Raw genomic sequence first — 17134 nt, forward strand, 5'->3', positions numbered from 1 at the left:
TTGCAAAACGGCAGGCTTCCCATTTAGAAGGAGCTCCAACAGACATACTAGATGCCTGGCTCATAACAGAGTGATTGATCCTTTATATACATCAGCGGAATCACTAGAGCAATATAGTGCCAGGTTACCTAACCATGTTTAACAGTTGCTAGGCATAGATTTCATTCAAGCACTACCAATCCCATTATAAATATACACAAGCGCTTAAGCCTTTAATTGGCTCTATATACAAGCGTATTTGTGGAGTTGTGGGAGTACTGAGAGAGTGTGTTTTTATGTATGTGGAGTTCCTATTACATCAAGATATCCCATCACTGATAAATATTATTATTATAAAGAATTATTGGGATATTGGGTTGTTGACATTTAGTTTATCACTCATACATTATTGCAACTAAGACTAATATGATAACTAGTCCAATTTATACCACACATACTTAAATCATTTTGATTTGGAGTAGTATCCAACTGTCAGATTGGTCTAATATAGGAGTGATTATTATATTATACTATACACCAAATACTTATTAATATAAATATTAAGTAGCGGGGCTTAGCAATTCATTTTGCTATTTTAATTCACTTCTATCACTTTGGTTTTAATATTTCGCTATTCAATTAGGAGGGATTCTTTTAAAATATACTAATAAAGAAATAAAATTTTAAGTAAATATTAATATCGCGGAGTGCCTTCATATACACTATTTCCTCTATCCTTTCTTTCTTTGCCAAGTTCACAAAACATACTGCCAGGGTAATGTTTGTGTGCGTTTGTATGTGTGTTAAGAGAATTTAGACTGTAAGATCCACTGGTGTGAATGATTTAATAAAAAAAAATCTGAGTAATATGTTGGTGCTATAATGAAAAAGGTTAATAGATCATCTATCTCCATGTCTGTGCTGCCTAATGCACATGAAACACTTCTTTCACTCTATCTCACGCATCAAATAATGGACAGATAGTTTAATTTCTATACATTTAAGAGGAGAACCAGCAAGAAATTATAGAATAGTTTTTTTTTATATGAATGATTATTGTACAACAAAAAAAGCATGCAAGTGCCTCCGTGTGGTTAAATCCCTTATAAACAACATAGCCGTTTTGTTTAACCTCATAAATGATTTCTATATGGATTGGGCCATGACTGACCGACTGAATCTCCCTGCTCCCTCACACATACAATAAGATTTCCTTCACGTACATACTTAGCATGTGTGCAAATTCAGTACAACTTCACAACAAAATATTGTAATCAATTATTTGATACATCGAGATCCAAATATTCAGCTACAAGATGAAGACACAATCATGGTCAGAGCTTGGATCAGGATTACTTACTCCATAGTGTTTCTTGCCATGTGACTTCACATAATTACTGTGAATTAGTAATATAAGTGTACCATAAATTAGGGCAAAAATAATTTAATCACAAATATAACCATCAGTTTACAAACAATCTTCCTGGTGATCAAAACTAAAAAAAAAAGTTAAAATGTAAGTAATATGTGGACATAAAAGTAAATAAAAAACATTTCACCAAAACAATTTTAGCAGTTTTTTCACCTTGCATGTATGAAAATGTGTCCCAAAATGGAGCAGAAACAAATATTTGCTAAAATAATGCTGATAAAATGGTTTCAGAAGCCGTTGTGGACACATTATTTCTCTGGTGAATCACAGTATGGTACATTGTCTAGAAGAACCTCGTGTCTCGGTTGGAGAACTGAAATAAAAAGCAAACAAGCATAAAATTACATTTTCCCCCCTTTAGCTGGACGTTAAAAACAACAACAAACCATAAAGTACAGTAATATCTATAGAAAAAACAGTTTGCTTTTCATACTTAGTAGTAATATTTGTATTACTAAGTGAGAATAGAAAGAGAGCACAAAGGGAGCAGATTTAGAGTTGAACACAAAGATGTGTCTGCACACAAACACAGAACCCTGTACGCTGATAGGGAAGAGTGGGACTTGCCCTTTGTAGTCATGGCGATTATCTGCAGGATGAGTCCCACTCACTCTTAGCTTAGGAGTTCAACTAAAACGCATCTCGTTAAGCTTGCATGTTAATACCACTGATCTGCCTCTCCAAGTGCATGGAGCCGCAAATGCAAGATATCAACTATGGACGTAAGTCGTGCGTATGCACCATGCCTTAATTATCCACCATGACGCATCCTTATCTTATGCAAATGTACTTAAATACAGCTGTAAACCAGGCCCTTAGTGTGCAGATATGAGAACTGCTCATTATTATTCACTAATGAGAGACATGATCACTGCTTTGACTGTTCGCAGAGATCATCGTACATGATTTTTATATATATATATATATATATATATATATATATATATATATATATATATATATATATATATACACATACATACACACACATACACATATGAAGCAGTCTGTTTCTTTACTGTAAACATTTTGTTTCAAGTCTGTAACAGATAGAATGCTATTGAAAAAGACATACATTTTTCCCTGGAAGACAAATATATAAAATAATTGTCGTGAACATAGAGAGCTTGCAGTTATTTATAAGAGATAAAATCATAACTGCAGTGTAAATATGTTATATCAAAGGAGTCCATTGATAAGTGCAGTTAAAGTGTAAGATTTGAAGTCAGAGAGTCCGATGTAAATTTATTGGATGGCTTTGCACATCCCAATGTGAGAAGATAGAAGTGTCACCTGGGGGCAGCTTCAAAGAGCTCCCGGGGTGAGATCTAGAATATTGGTGACACCTGAATAGACGTTTAGGTACCGCTCAGCATGTGGTCTGGCTCAAAGAGGCCATGTACTGACATAAGCTACATGTAATATAGACCAAAAGAATTCAGTTTTAAAATATGCCCCTTAAAATCAATAAAAGTAGTGATCAAGCACATATTTCTCAATAGCATGATGAAGGGCAGCTCATATGTTAAATTAAGAATTCTGTCCCACAGAGAAATGAAGGAAAGGAGTTGTAAGCTTTGCGAATACACTGTATTTAGGTGTGTTTGATATCAAAAGATGGACAAAGTCATAGGAGATTTATTAATGATAAAATTGGATCGATGTCACGCTCTACAGAAAAAATATATCACATAGTAGAATTGGTTAGTAAACCAGGCAACATGTAATAGTGATTGAAAAAGTGTCACAAGCCACAACCCCCGATTAGCATTAAACGCTGCCCCTGTGAAGACCATCCCATTCCATTTTGCTTAAAAACCTGTGTTTTGAAAGGACAAAGGGTCATACTTTTTGGGGGAAATCAATCCACATTGATAAGCTGTCCATCTTCCTAGCCAATACCCCATGGTGCAGATTATGCAACTCACGTAAGTGCTATTCTGAATGTAACCCCTTTTATTTTACACTGTTTTGCTTGTCATATCAATTAATTGTTATTCATTATTTTTTTATCTGTATGCCCTGTATTTTTGTATATTAAATCTATAATTTAATAAGTTGCGCCCTTGATACTCTAACGAATCCATTAACCTATTAGAAGAGATTGCTCGTCCAAGTTAACCCTTGGAATGCCAGGGTGTGATTTGTTGATACATTTGATTAACAAGCTGTGTGTGCTTGCATTTACATTTGTGTAACAGTCTGGAGGTGTGAAGAGGTAACCCTTTGTGTGCTGGTGTGGGTCTTGCTAGTCTGTGAATAGCTAGAAGCCTGTGTGGGACAGTTTATTGGGGTCCTATTGCCCATACTCAGTAGGTGGTGGCAAACCTGAAGTGTCTGGGGGGTGTGAGCGCTGTGTTGGGGGCGATTCCGTAGTTCTATCACCTGTGTGATAGGTAGAGAGAGACTGCGGGCTGAAATCGTGTGTGACCTCATACAGCGAACACCCCAAAGTCACGGCAGCTGGGAGCGTGTTTGTGACAATGATATTATATTATATATATATATATGTGGTTTGGTATGCAGGAGAGCTCCATCCACTGTATTACTCTAAGGAGTAAGTGTATCAAGCTGCGAGTTTCCAGCGGTTTGGAAAAGTGGAGTTGTCTATAGTGACCAATCAGATTCTAGTTATCATTTATTTAGTACACTCTACAAAATGACAGCTAGAATCTGACTGGTTTCTATAGGCACTTCACATTCACTCACCTGAAACTCGCAGCTTGATAAATTTACCCCTAAAAGGTAAAAATGTAAATCTAATGCCCCATCAAACATAGAAGGTTTTTAAGCATCCATTCTCCTGCATCTCACAATATTTTCTTTAGTGGTCACTTTCCTAATTTGGTCAATGGGCAAATTAAAGTAGATCAGTCACCTACACACAGTGGAAGCATCTATTTTGTGGACTGAACAAATATTCATGACAATGTAATATATGAACTCACTAGGAGCCAATGCTTCATGAACAGGAGTCAGGAGTGATTTAACTGGTTCTAAGCAAATTAACAGGCCGCATACAGGATCAGCTCACAAATGGATGCCTCAACTGTGTGTAGATGACAGGTTCCCCTTAAAAGGACGGATTGTTTACCCTTCAGTGAAATTGAAGGTGTTCTTCCAGAGGAAGTCTCTATTCCCTAATATTCTCCTGCAGAATGGCAAAGGGACCCTTACTTATTCTGTTGGAATCTGTGTGAACACCCTGGATAACGGTCGTCCTGAGCAGAATCTCCACATCTTCTCCTATTTTAAGCAGCTAGTAGGAGAAAAATAACAAAAATTAATATTAATTGCTTACTGAAAATATTATACAATTGATTTGCTTCTAAAGGAACTGAAAGTTGTATTTTAGTTTTGTTAGCCCCAGCTAGTACAACCTACCTAACATATTTGTAAATTATTTAACATGTATGCATGTATCATCATTTATTTATATAGCGCCACTGATTCCGCAGCGCTGTACAGAGAACTCACTCACATCAGTCCCTGCCCCATTGGAGCTTACAGTCTAAATTCCCTTACATACACACACACACACACGGGTCAATTTTGATAGCAGCCAATTAACCTACTAGTATGTTTTTTTTGGAGTGTGGGAGGAAACCGGAGCACCCGGAGGAAACCCACGCAAACACAGGGAGAGCATACAAACTCCACACAGATAAGGCCATGGTCGGGAATTGAACTCATGACCCCAGCGCTGTGAGGCAGAAGTGCTAACCACTTAGCCACCATGCTGCCCTGTATGTATGTATAAGTACATACATGTAGAAGTATAATGAGTTAGGCCAGTGGTTAAGATCTTGAAACATAAAACAAGCTTAAGGCCACAGTTATTCAATCAGTATTGGCTCCTTGTGTCTGTAGAAAACGCCCTATGCCCTCATACTGGTAAACTGAACAGTAAGTTTAGTTCGGTAGGGAAAAGATAAGCACCTTGACAAAAAGATTACTACGGTTCCATCTCTCTCATTAAATATCTACTAAACTTGATTTCCTGCACAACTTAATAAACGAGAGTTGGTGCACACCTCAGATATTTTTACAGAGGAACTTTCACTTTTGTTTTTCTGGAATTCTTCATTGATTTTCTTTCTTGCAGCTAAAGTAAAAGGACAAAAAAAAAAGATCAACTTGTTTGGCAGTATTATCATCATCATTTATTTATATATGGAGAACATTGTGTCACAGTCGTTAGCATTGCTGACGCGCAACAATGGGGTAACGAGTTTGATTGCAACCAGGGGCACTATCTGTGTGGTGTTTGCACGTTGTCGCCTTGTTTGCATAGATTTCATGCCACAGTCCAAAAAACGTACTTCTGAAAAAATGGACTCGTGTGTGTGTGTGTGTGTGTGTGTGTGTGTGTGTGTATGTGGTGTAGTGAATTTAGATTGTAAGTTCCAACAACTACATATTATCTGCACAATGCTGCATAATATGGTTGGTGCTATAGAAATAAATGCTAATAAATAACATCTCCACCGTATTACACCGTGCATTGCAGAGAATAGTTCATCATTCACAACAGTTCCTGCCCCATTGAAGCTTCCAGCCTAAATTATCTACCACACATACGCTATGGTCCATTTTTCAGCAGCTAAATTAAACTACTAGGATGAATGATTTTTTTGAACGGTGTTAGAAACCCACACAAACAAGGGGAGAAGACACAAATCATAAATTACTTAAATACAGCTTAGATCTGAAAGTACCAATGAATATCGGATGACTCTGGTACTACTGCCATAAGCTGAAGCAAGAACCATATGTCACTGCCAATGTAATTATTATACCATTGGCAGCAGGTACCTCCTAGGTGTCAATATGCCTGGGTTATAGAAATGCAAATCAACAAGTACCCAAGAATTGAAGAGGGGAAAGTACAAGTGTACAACTAAACTAAACAAAAGACTTTGCAAAGGCCTTCATAATGCATTCTTTGACATAAACATTTGCTTCATACTAATAAACCAGGGGGTAAATGTATCATCTTGCGATTTATGCAATTTAAAGTGGCGATGGATTGTAAAGGCAAGTTTACCTTTACAATCCATCGCCACTTTAAATTTTTACTGCAAAGTTACCGATTTCCAGTGACTTGCATAAATCGCAAGATGATACATTTAACCCCAGGTGTGAGATTCAGACTCCAAGGATCACTCTTCCAAAAAAGATCTTGTCTTGTACTTTTCCTCCTGCCTTATAGTCTGGTCACTGCCATATTACTGTATATCTAATTCCCCCAAGCCAGTAGAGATATAGAAGTAAATAGACTGTGATGTGTGGTACTCAGCTATTACAGGTACAGTTTCATTTTGTACTGTAACAGTGTCCCTGAATATGACAAAGTTCATAATATACTGTGACTTACCTTCTAGTGCCCTAGAATCATTTTGGAACACATGTTGTCTTGTTCTGTGCAATGTTTTGAAAAGCTGCAGAACCTATAAACACAACAGTTGTACAAGATATCAAATATGACTTGAAGGTTAGTGATATCATGAAAGGCTGACTGCATTAAAGGAAAACTCACACCAGGTCCACTGCACAACTCAGACAACTCCCCCAATTTACTGCTTGTTCCTATTGGGCACAGCAGTGCAAACTGTGAGCAATGGTTTGCAAAACCATCATTTATAAATAATGAGGATATAGGTATGTGTGGTAGCCATACACCAGCACTCATGCTTGCTGCCCTCAAATACAATGTTCAAATAAAAGGGCAGTGAGCCAGACAACACATTATCATGTAACCTCATCTGTCATTTATTAAAACAACTTTCATGAGCCTTTGATAAGTATATGGATGTCCAGTAATACGTTCACTGTGGGACTGACACACCACTGATTCAACTGAAGTGTTTAGGAAGCAGACCCCGGTACATTATATTGATTTCAAATAAGATATTTATACACTAAATGGAAACTATATATTTATTTTTACAAGTAAAAACATTAAAGTCGTATACTACTATCTGCAGTGGAAAGAGGGGGAAAATACATGAACACCTATGGAACCTAGTGTGTGGCAGAGAATTTAGACTGTAAGTTACAAGAGGCAGGGACTGATATGCATTATTACAAAATAATATGGCAACGTTATATAAATAACATTCATAATGGTCATCTGTCAGATTGCAGACTAGTGAGGACGTACATGAACACACTAACACCTACTATGCACACAACACTCACCTTCATCCTGCTGGTCATACCTCAATCACCCTCCATCAGGGTCAGAGCGCCACCAGCTCCGGGGTGTTCGGCCAATCACTGTGCAGCAGACACGCCCATGTGTGACGTCACTTACGTCTTTAAAAAAAAAAAGTAGCCAAAACAATTACCCACATATTTAACACTGTATTGTAACAGGTAATGTCAGTGTGAGCTCCGGCACATTTATTTCCCAAATGACCTGTATGTGTGTTGTATCTTTAAATAGATGTACTGTGTTACATTGTCGGTACGCACGTGGTCAGGGATGTGTTACTTTGGCTCATTTGCCGAGTCTTATAGGTAATAATTACCCCGTAGTCACTGTACTGATACAAGTTACTCCAGCTAGTAACCGAAAAGCTTACATCCTGCTTTATTTCTTTTTTGGCTTTTGCCCAAATCCAAGATGGCCGACAAAGAGCTACCGGAGGAGAGGCGTCTGACGCCTCAGATATGCGACGCATTGTCGCAGACCTATGAAGGCCTGACATGCCATAAGCTCCTCCCACTGCTCTGTCTGTCATCAGGGCTGCAGCTATGGCGGATGAGATTAGCAAAGCACAGACAGCCCGTGCCGGTGGTGACACCATATTCGGGAAAATTATCCGTAAGGAAATCCCGGCTAATATAATCTATGAGGACGATCAAGTACGTAGCAGTGCAATCCTGTGCATGATACATGCTGGTAGATAGTACTGATAGTGTGCAGCAATGCAGCATGGTCACACTGCGCTGTATAGTGTTACATGACTCATGTAATATGCGGAATAACCCATGCATGTAGTATTGACACTGACGTTTATGAGTGTGCAATGACAGAAGTTGGAATAGACCCAACACCAGTCAATGGGGATGACCTAACATGCACATTGACACCTGGCAAGGTTTAACTCTTGCGCTGGTGGGTGACTTTTTTTTATTGGTGCATATAAATAAGGTAACAAATATGTTACACAAGCTGCATATACATATAGAAATACATAAGCAACAGTAGCAAGGCTAAAGTAGTAGTATATGTAATTCAGCAGAATAATATAAATAATATTCAAATCAAATTTTTGTAAAAAGTTTTCCAGGGTCCCAGATGTGGTCCATCTAAGTTTGTCTAGTGCCTTTTTATACCTCAAATGATTGTTTTTCACACTTTTGTAAACATCCATAGCACGTGAAAATTAATTAAAGCCACTGCTATACCAAAGCATAGGTTTTCTGAAAGTTGACATGGTATAGAATTTAAATCTCTTATCTGTGTTTTTTGTAGTGTACACTGTGTACCTGCAAATGTTGATGGAAAAAAAAAACAAAACATGGTTTGCATCTACAATATTTTTTGTGACTTTCCCTCATTTTCTAATTTTTACCTTACTGTTATTAGTCTCCCTATGATGGGAGCTACATGTTTTAATTAATCTTCTCCTTTTAAGGTGGAGAGTAAAAAAACAAAGTGACTAACAGGTGCTGATTAAAATACACTCACTGTTTCTTCAATAGATGAACAAAACAATATAAACATATACTACCAGACACTCGTAAGACAATCAGAAGATGTTAAGTAGTTTATCAACTATATGGCAGTTGATAATTGTTTATCAACTACACTATGTTTCTCCACATGTTAATTAAACATACAATTTAAGAACAATATCTAAAAAACAAAACAATTCCCCCCCCCCCCCCCAAGAATGTTTTCATTCACAATTTTTTTGTTACTTTACTCCCATTTTTTTATTTTTGTTTTACTGTTATTTGCCTATTGTAAGAGCCATATTTTAATTACTCTAACCTTTTTTCTTATGGCTGTCTCAGGGTCTGACTCCTATCTGAAAAAAAGGCTAGAGAGCAACAATATTCTCAGGTGATTCCAGGGAATGATCATACTCCTGGGGGCATATTTACTAAACTGCGGGTTTGAAAAACTTTAGATGTTGCCTATAGCAACCAATCAGATTCTGTTTATTTATTTAGTACATTCTACAAAATGATAGGTAGAATCTGAGTGGTTGCTATAGGCAACATCTCCATTTTTTTTTTCAAACTCGCAGTTTAGTAAATAAACACCCTGGAGTCACTCAACGAAAGGTCTTTGGTTCACTCCCTGAGGGTAAATTATGTCTGTCCTGGGCTCTCTCATATATCCAGTGGGCAAGATTTGCCCCCATGTGGGTGACATGGTGGCAGCGTTTACTGGCTGTGAGTAATTGGACGACCTGGTGAATGAAGTTCACCATGGTACCAGGAGCAGAAAACTTGATGATTGGATACATAGATCATTATAAATTGTTTATGTAGGTCTGGGTACTGCAGTACCAGTCAATCGGTGTACATTCAAATTGTAAATATAGAAGAGGATACGTGTATATATGACCCTTACTTAATTGCTGGGAGGGGAATATCTAACTAAAAACTGATATTAGTAGAAGATGATTGCATACCATTTTATTGTGTGGCTGGAGTGTGTCTTTAACCTTTGACTGGCTAATCAAGCTGGTAAGATGACATCACCATCAAATCATGGACTCTCCTGCTGCATAGACTGTGATTGTACTATGACAAGAGAATCAATATGAAAAGTACCATAGAGGGTTAATTAAAGGAGAGCTGCATGTGGCCCCTGGCCCCTCTGGGACAATGCACTATCCTAGATAATTTAGGATACTTTAGATCAGGGGTGTCCAACCTTTTAGCTTCCCTGGGCCACATTGGAAGACAATGTGGCCCAGGCCGCACATAAAATACACTAACACTAATGATAGCTGATCATCGAAAAAACCATAGAAAACATAGTTAACATATTAAACTTACTTGGAAATGAAGTTAGTAAGAGTTAGGAAACCTGTTGCAGAATCATGATTACCAGCTAAAATTTAACTTACCTGCATCTGCCCCTTAGTGGGGTTCGGAGAATTAAATGCCAAAAACTTTTTTTCCTCTCTCTCTGCACCCATGAATCATTTTTTTTATTGACCAGTTTGAAATGGTCACCGATATAGGTAGCATCATGAGGACTAATAGAAATCTACAGAGATTTAAAGATAGGGTGGCGGGAAAAATGGCTCATGGAGCAGCCTCTGATGAGGGTAACAGTGGGTGATATTTTCACCCTACTCAGCACTGCACATTTAAAATGATTTAAAATATTAAAAATACAATCATCTCTTAATATTTATATTAGATACATACAGAGAACACAGCTAGTTCATAATTGCATGGTGCAGAAAGTCCAAATTCAGAGTAACAACAATAAGATACTGGATAATCTTTCACTGCTGCTGATAGTTCACGCGGGTGACTCCTCTGTACTGCGCTACGCAATGGATGTCGGGTGTGATGACGTCACCCCCGACATTCACTGCGAGCGCCACATGGAGGAGGAGACCAGGGAGGGAGCCGGAGAGCCAGCTGACGTGACCGCAAGGTAAGTATTTTCTTCTTTTTTTTGCAGGATTTTTTTTCTCAGCGCTGCCCCCTTGCCACAACCAAAACTCCTGCTGGGCCACATTTACAGGCATGCTGGGCCGCATGCGGCCCGCGGGTTGGACAACCATGCTTTAGATCATTAGTTGAAATACCTACTGAATACTGCCTACCACTCAAACTTCCAGCTAGTATAAAGTAGTATGGTAGACTATGTAAGTTTATTCCCCATACGTACCAGGGGTCCACTGTTTGACACCATATGTATTACTGTATTTGGATTAGGCCAAGTTTTGGCATCTGAGTATAGTGTATATGTGAACAGTTAGGGCTGGATGATAAAAATTCCCCCATGATAACAATAATTTGAAATGTATTGTGATAATGACATTCTAGTATAGATTCATAGAAAACAAAAAAAACACTAAACACAGGTAATACTGTTTGATATTTTTTGCTTTTGTGACTGTATTTTATATGTATAGACAGCCCAAATAACAGACACAATATAACCATGGGGAGAGACTGGTAGTAAACGATTTTTTACATAATAAATGTATTTATTGTAATAACTGTATGGGGGATAACGACAGTGTCCGAGTTGCAGACGTTTAATATTGGCACTTCACAGGAGGCCAGACACGCACTCCGCTTTTCCTCATTTGAATGATGAGTCCAGATGATTCTTCTGGTTTGCTACATGGCTAGTTGCTATCTCTCTCTCTCCAAAAAGCTGGTTTGCGGATAAAACTGTCTCTTGGTCCTTGTTCTCCCATTGAAAAACTAGTTATTTTCAAATGCATACACCTGCTTCTGTGTTTATCATCATCATCAGCTATTTGTAAAGCACCACTAATTCCGCAGCGCTGTACAGAGAACTCGCTCACATCAGTCCCTGCCCCATTGGAGCTTACAGTCAAAATTCTCAAACATACACACACTGAGGCAGAGAGACTATAGTCGATTTGATAGCAGCCAGTTAACCTACTAGTATGTTTTTGGAGTTTGAGAACATAAAAACTCCACACAGATAAGGCCATGGTCAGGAATTGAACTCCTGAAAGTGGTCCTGTGAGGCAGAAGTGCTAACCACTAAGCCACCGTGCTGCCTAGTTTACCAGGCAAATCTGGTCTCCAGGAAAATGGCAAACACTCACTTTTCTCTATAATTGGGCACCTATACAGAAGAAAACCCTTAACCTTTATATATCCGACAATGAAATTTAATGTGACAGAGCAGGAAGCAGAGAGAGATTTTAAGATCTCTGCTTCCTGTGAGCTATTGAAACCTCATGGAGCAGTCGGAGATACTGATTTTTTTTTGGGAGGAGTCGGAGGGATGGTGACAACTGTAATATAGGGGTTACAATAAGACAGCAAGTCTTTCTTTTTATAGTGCCACTTTCTGTCACCAAGGTATTACTATTGGACAGGTATACAGCTGATCAATATCAACAGCATATGCAGATGGTTGAACTTTTAGAATGTGTTTCTGGTCCAGTCTTCACAGAAACTTAGAACAGATGTGGGTAAAATAATGTAGAATTCACGAGCCAATCAGTCAAATCTAAATTCCGGCAGGATCTTTTTAAGGGACTAGAGAAGATGTACATCCATTGGGATTGATAGAAGTTAAGGGCCAGTAGTATTCTTTTTTTTAGGCGTATTCATAATTGACTTGCATTAGAAGATCTTTTAATGAATAGGTGGACAGCGGGAGAACGGATATTCTGAGTGTTGACCCTACTGTGGAAAAACAGTACTTGTTACTTCAGTTATTTATATATAGAAGGACATCAAGCCTACGCAATATATAATCACAAATGAATATGAAAGTAACAAGTGTAAAGCAGAATAGGTTAAATCTGATTATGCAGATCATATAAAATATGTAGAGACACATGCATGCTAAGATTTTTTTTCCAGCACTGTTAAAGGAGAATGTCTTACTTATGTAATATAGTGTGAGTATGGCCAATAATATTTTGGCTGTACTATAAGCATTTGACAAATTTCTCCAGCAGTTAGAAGCCAGTAAAATTGTGCTGCCTATGAGGTGGCTCCCGGGGACGGCCAGGTAAAAGCAACAACATGCCCGCTGCGGTTCTAAGCTTAGTGTTGTGAGATGAGACTTTGACCATGACTCTGGCGAGACTAAGAGCTCTGCAGTACTTACTGTATGTGAGTGACAGTCTAGCAGCCAATAAGAAGGCCACTGATTCATAATGATTTGCTGCTAGCCTGAGTCTCCACCCTCTATGTGAGAACACGTGAGATTGGTAAACCTTAAAGATGACACTTCTCATTATACCGACCTTTTTTGGATCGATATAATGAAATAATTCATAAATATGCTACATTAGTTTTTGCACAGAATCTATTAAGGAGGAAATTATTATATAAATATGCAACCAATGTACTGATTTGTATATATATCATTGATTAAGATTGTGGCGGTGTTCGTTAGTTGCATAGAAACCCCTTACTCCAGTTTCCTGATTTGCAATCTACTTGTATGAATACAGTGTTTTTGTTTTCATTTGTGTCAATAAAGAGCATTATATAGATATAGAGATATATATCCCAAGTTTTACATTATTATTATAGTTATTTTTACATTGTGTATTTTTCTTATCCCCCTCCCCACCAAAAAAATAATACAAAGATGAGTTAGAGGTCCCAAAACACACACACCAAAACAAAAAATGTTTGCAAAATAAAAATAAAATGTCACAAGATTAATATTGGTACAATATATATAAAGGGCATGGATAGATCATCACAAGGGGTGGGAAAGAGCTTATCTCTGTTCTGAATCATACACAAGGATAAACATATTGCAGCTTTGAACCCTCCATTGTAATGAAGAATGATGATGTTATGATGATTTAACATTTATTTATAAAGCACCAGTATATTCTGTAGCATCTTATAATTGGGAAGACTCCTATGTATGTATTTCAGTCATACCCTTATGGGTGATATTGTTGTAAATCTTGTTAAGTGTTACAAATAGAGATTGGTGACCACAACTTCTCTGAAATCACAGCACTTGTTGAACACAATAAATGTGGCCGCTTGGAATGTTAATTGTAATATATATATATATATATATATATATATATATATACACGCACGCAATGTAACTCCAGACTGAGTCACTGTTATATTGCAAAAAAACATAAGTAATTCTGGAAATCTGTAGTCTGTGTTAATTTGGTCTAGGTTTTTTATAAAGACTTTCTTGGATCATTGGCACAATGTTGTAGTCCGCTCATACCAATGATCTCCTCATCCAAGAACAAACAAAGACTTTCCACGGGATGTATTTACAAGAATAAAATAACACAACATGTAGTGTTGATCTTTCCCTTTCCCTTATCACCTATATATTTCCTTTCTTTCAACTTGTCTAGACAATGGTTTGTTTTAACTCCACTCTTTTTATTGTTTTGTAGTTCATGGAGTGCACTTTAACACAGAAGTATCACAAGTGCATTGAACGCCCTAGGTGTGTTTTATTATTTAATGTGTCTTTATTTTCTTCTTCTCTAGTGTATCGCTTTCCATGATGTCGCTCCACAAGCACCAACACATTTCCTAGTGGTACCTAAGAAAGCTATTAGCCAATTATCTGAAGTAGAACCTGCTGATGACGCTGTAAGTGAAACCTCGTTTTCATATTGATGAATAGCTGATCTCTTTCAGCCTATTGGGGATACATTGCCTCAAGCTGAGCAGATAGCAAAGGGACAGAATTACTTTGATGTATTCTGTATAAACCAGGAGCAGAACAGAAACCAACAGATAAGAAAAAATGACTCCTTTAAAGAAACACAAATATAAATCATACTATGTAGCTGTTGGATATAAAAAAAATCGAAAATGTCAACTAATAAGCTTTAAAAACTAGGGTCTGATTAAAAAAAAAAAATTAAACATCACTAGATTGTGAAAAAACAGCAAATTGAGCCACAAAAAAGTATTTTAAAGGTTAAAACATGGCCTGATTCATTAAGAGACATAAACAGCGATTGTGTGCGTATAATCTGCACATACCCAGAACCGGACAAGACACCATAGAACGTAGCACCATTCAATTCACCTTTGAGCACATAGAACACTTACTACAGCCTACGATACCAGGGAGGAAAGAGGTGGGGAAGGGGCGTATGCACGTAGTCAACATACAGTAAGGGCGTGCTGAGCTAAAGCGCACACAGCAGCATTCGATTCAAGCTCTGGGAATCTTTAAGGTACTTATTTCTTGCTCCAATTACAAGTCTAGTCTAATTGCCAATTGATGGCTGTGTATGCATGCTATGATGTGTTTGCAATCGGGAGCAACTATAAAAATTTATTTTATGTTCAGTAGACATACATAACATTCTAATAAATGTATTTCATGGAAAAAATAACTAATGTTTTGTCATTAATTGAATTTTTTTTCCCTGTGCGTTCTTTTGAGTTTCTGTTCCACGTATGTATTGGACGTAGCCTGCAGTGTCTTGTCTACTAAAGCTGAACGGACATGCACCCATACATCATGTGTATCTTCACATCTGCTCCTTGTTAAATTTGGACATGCTCTAGTATGCGTTCCTTAATAAATCAGGCACACGGTGTCACACATCAGCATTCTTCTTTCAACCTGCATAAAATATATACTTGCCTAGGCTTATTTACCCTGTTGTGTAAATAAGCCCGTCAAAATAATATTGCTGTCAAAAGATTTGTCCTCACCTTTGAGGCTATATTTTTGCTCCAGTTCCTCTTAGAACAGTGAAAGATGTAAAATTGTCTATTTGGGGCAGATAGGTCAGAATTTTTACTAATTCTAAAAAGCAGAAATTCCACTTTTTTTTTACAACATTTATTGCATTCTATCAACTATCATACATGATTGCTGCCTGATTTATGTAAAAGTTTAAAGCTGCATTACCATGTAAGTGGCAGAACCTTTCAGTTTGCAGCTTTAAAGTGACTGCAGAGGGGATGGAGGCGGTTGGCTCACAATTGAGATCTACTCTTTTATGGGAGTGAGCATCAGGCAGCGTGAGCAGCAAGGAAGGCAGATTGAGGAGGGTAGTGAGATATTTGGGATGAGTAAAGAGTAAGGAATTCAAGGTAAGTTTTTGAGTTTGTTTTTCCAAAAAGTTCATATGATCTTTTTTTTTAAGACCGTATTGAGAGTTTTAATGTTTCAGTGGGTACTGGTTTAATGCGGTGAAGTGAATTTCACTGATGGGCTGAGCTGTATTGGAATCTGAACTAATGAAGCCAGTTGAACCACTTCAGGTACACCCAGTCATCTTTAACAGTTGTAGCATTTTACATTCCCAAATGATTGTTCCACAGTCGCCCACCCTGTTTAACCAGATGAATAGCAGCACCCATGATTTGTGTGGATTGGCTTGTAATCTCCCTAGTCTTCCACTCTGTCTAGGGGAGAATATTACTCTTGACACTTTATGCAGTATTGCTAAATATTTGTATTACTATATAAACAATACACAGCAAATATTTTAACTTCTTTTTTTTCTGTTTTCAGTTACTAGGACATCTGATGATTGTTGGCAAGAAATGTGCTGCTGATTTGGGCCTGGCGAGGGGCTATCGGCTGGTCGTAAATGAGGGACCAGATGGTGGCCAGTCTGTGTACCACCTTCACCTGCATGTTCTTGGCGGCCGTCAGCTGGGCTGGCCTCCAGGCTAATAGCACTTACATACATAGCAGCCTCATTCTGTCCTGTCGGATGAAGTGCGTTCTCTAAATATCATCCTCCAATATATTGTCATCTGTTCAGGCAAGAATACAGTGAATATGACTATGGAAGATAAAAAATAAAATGAGTTTGTTTCTTCAATTTGTGTGGAATTTGAATACATTATTTTATTTACCATTAGGTGGCAGTTCCCAATGCAGAATTCTGTTATTTATTTTATATTTAGATAAAAAGAGCCCTTATAAGCCAAGTGCTTATGATTCTAGTAGCATCTGCAGTGGTTTATATCTTATTTATTAAATTGTTCTATTTGTCTGCATTTACCAGGGGTTTTATGTGAGACAGATTTCAAAATGCACCT

General features: G+C 37.7%; 2 protein-coding genes across 3 annotated transcripts; one reads left to right on the top strand and one right to left on the bottom strand.

Moving 5' to 3' along the window:
* Nucleotides 1-1407: 1407 nt before the first annotated feature.
* Nucleotides 1408-7717, bottom strand: LYRM7 (LYR motif containing 7). Of its 2 annotated transcripts, XR_012680253.1 has the most exons (6): nt 7613-7717; nt 6789-6861; nt 5446-5516; nt 4589-4670; nt 1565-1724; nt 1408-1475 (listed from the first exon to the last, which is right to left on the bottom strand). XR_012680253.1 is itself a non-coding variant. In XM_075192946.1 (5 exons), exons 1-5 carry the CDS (start codon nt 7628-7630, stop codon nt 1660-1662), a joined length of 309 nt encoding a protein of 102 aa, XP_075049047.1. In that variant the 5' UTR covers nt 7631-7717; the 3' UTR covers nt 1408-1659. The 2 variants fall into 2 exon arrangements, 1 of the variants encoding a protein (XP_075049047.1); XM_075192946.1 differs by having other exon boundaries at nt 1408-1724.
* Nucleotides 7718-8127: 410 nt separating this feature from the next.
* HINT1 (histidine triad nucleotide binding protein 1) lies at nt 8128-16914 on the top strand. The gene is made up of 3 exons (XM_075178744.1): nt 8128-8281; nt 14603-14707; nt 16599-16914. The coding sequence occupies exons 1-3, from the start codon at nt 8171-8173 to the stop codon at nt 16761-16763; spliced, it is 381 nt and encodes a 126-aa protein (XP_075034845.1). The 5' UTR covers nt 8128-8170; the 3' UTR covers nt 16764-16914.
* The last annotated feature ends 220 nt before the right edge of the window (nt 16915-17134 follow it).

This window comes from Mixophyes fleayi, chromosome 1 (genome assembly GCF_038048845.1).
Source record: "Mixophyes fleayi isolate aMixFle1 chromosome 1, aMixFle1.hap1, whole genome shotgun sequence".
NCBI classification, from domain to species: Eukaryota; Metazoa; Chordata; class Amphibia; order Anura; family Limnodynastidae; genus Mixophyes; species Mixophyes fleayi.

What these genes read in the sequence shown, in the direction of transcription:
- LYRM7 (XM_075192946.1), bottom strand. An exon ending in TGATTCTAGGGCACTAGAAG is followed by an intron (nt 5,517 to 6,788) that starts GTAAGTCACAGT and finishes CTTTTACTTTAG; the next exon opens with CTGCAAGAAAGAAAATCAAT. An exon ending in CACAGATTCCAACAGAATAA is followed by an intron (nt 1,725 to 4,588) that starts GTAAGGGTCCCT and finishes TTTTTATTTCAG; the next exon opens with TTCTCCAACCGAGACACGAG.
- HINT1 (XM_075178744.1), top strand. Translation starts at nt 8,171, where the DNA reads ATGGCGGATGAGATTAGCAAAGCACAGACAGCCCGTGCCGGTGGTGAC. An exon ending in TAATCTATGAGGACGATCAA is followed by an intron (nt 8,282 to 14,602) that starts GTACGTAGCAGT and finishes CTTCTTCTCTAG; the next exon opens with TGTATCGCTTTCCATGATGT. An exon ending in TAGAACCTGCTGATGACGCT is followed by an intron (nt 14,708 to 16,598) that starts GTAAGTGAAACC and finishes TTCTGTTTTCAG; the next exon opens with TTACTAGGACATCTGATGAT.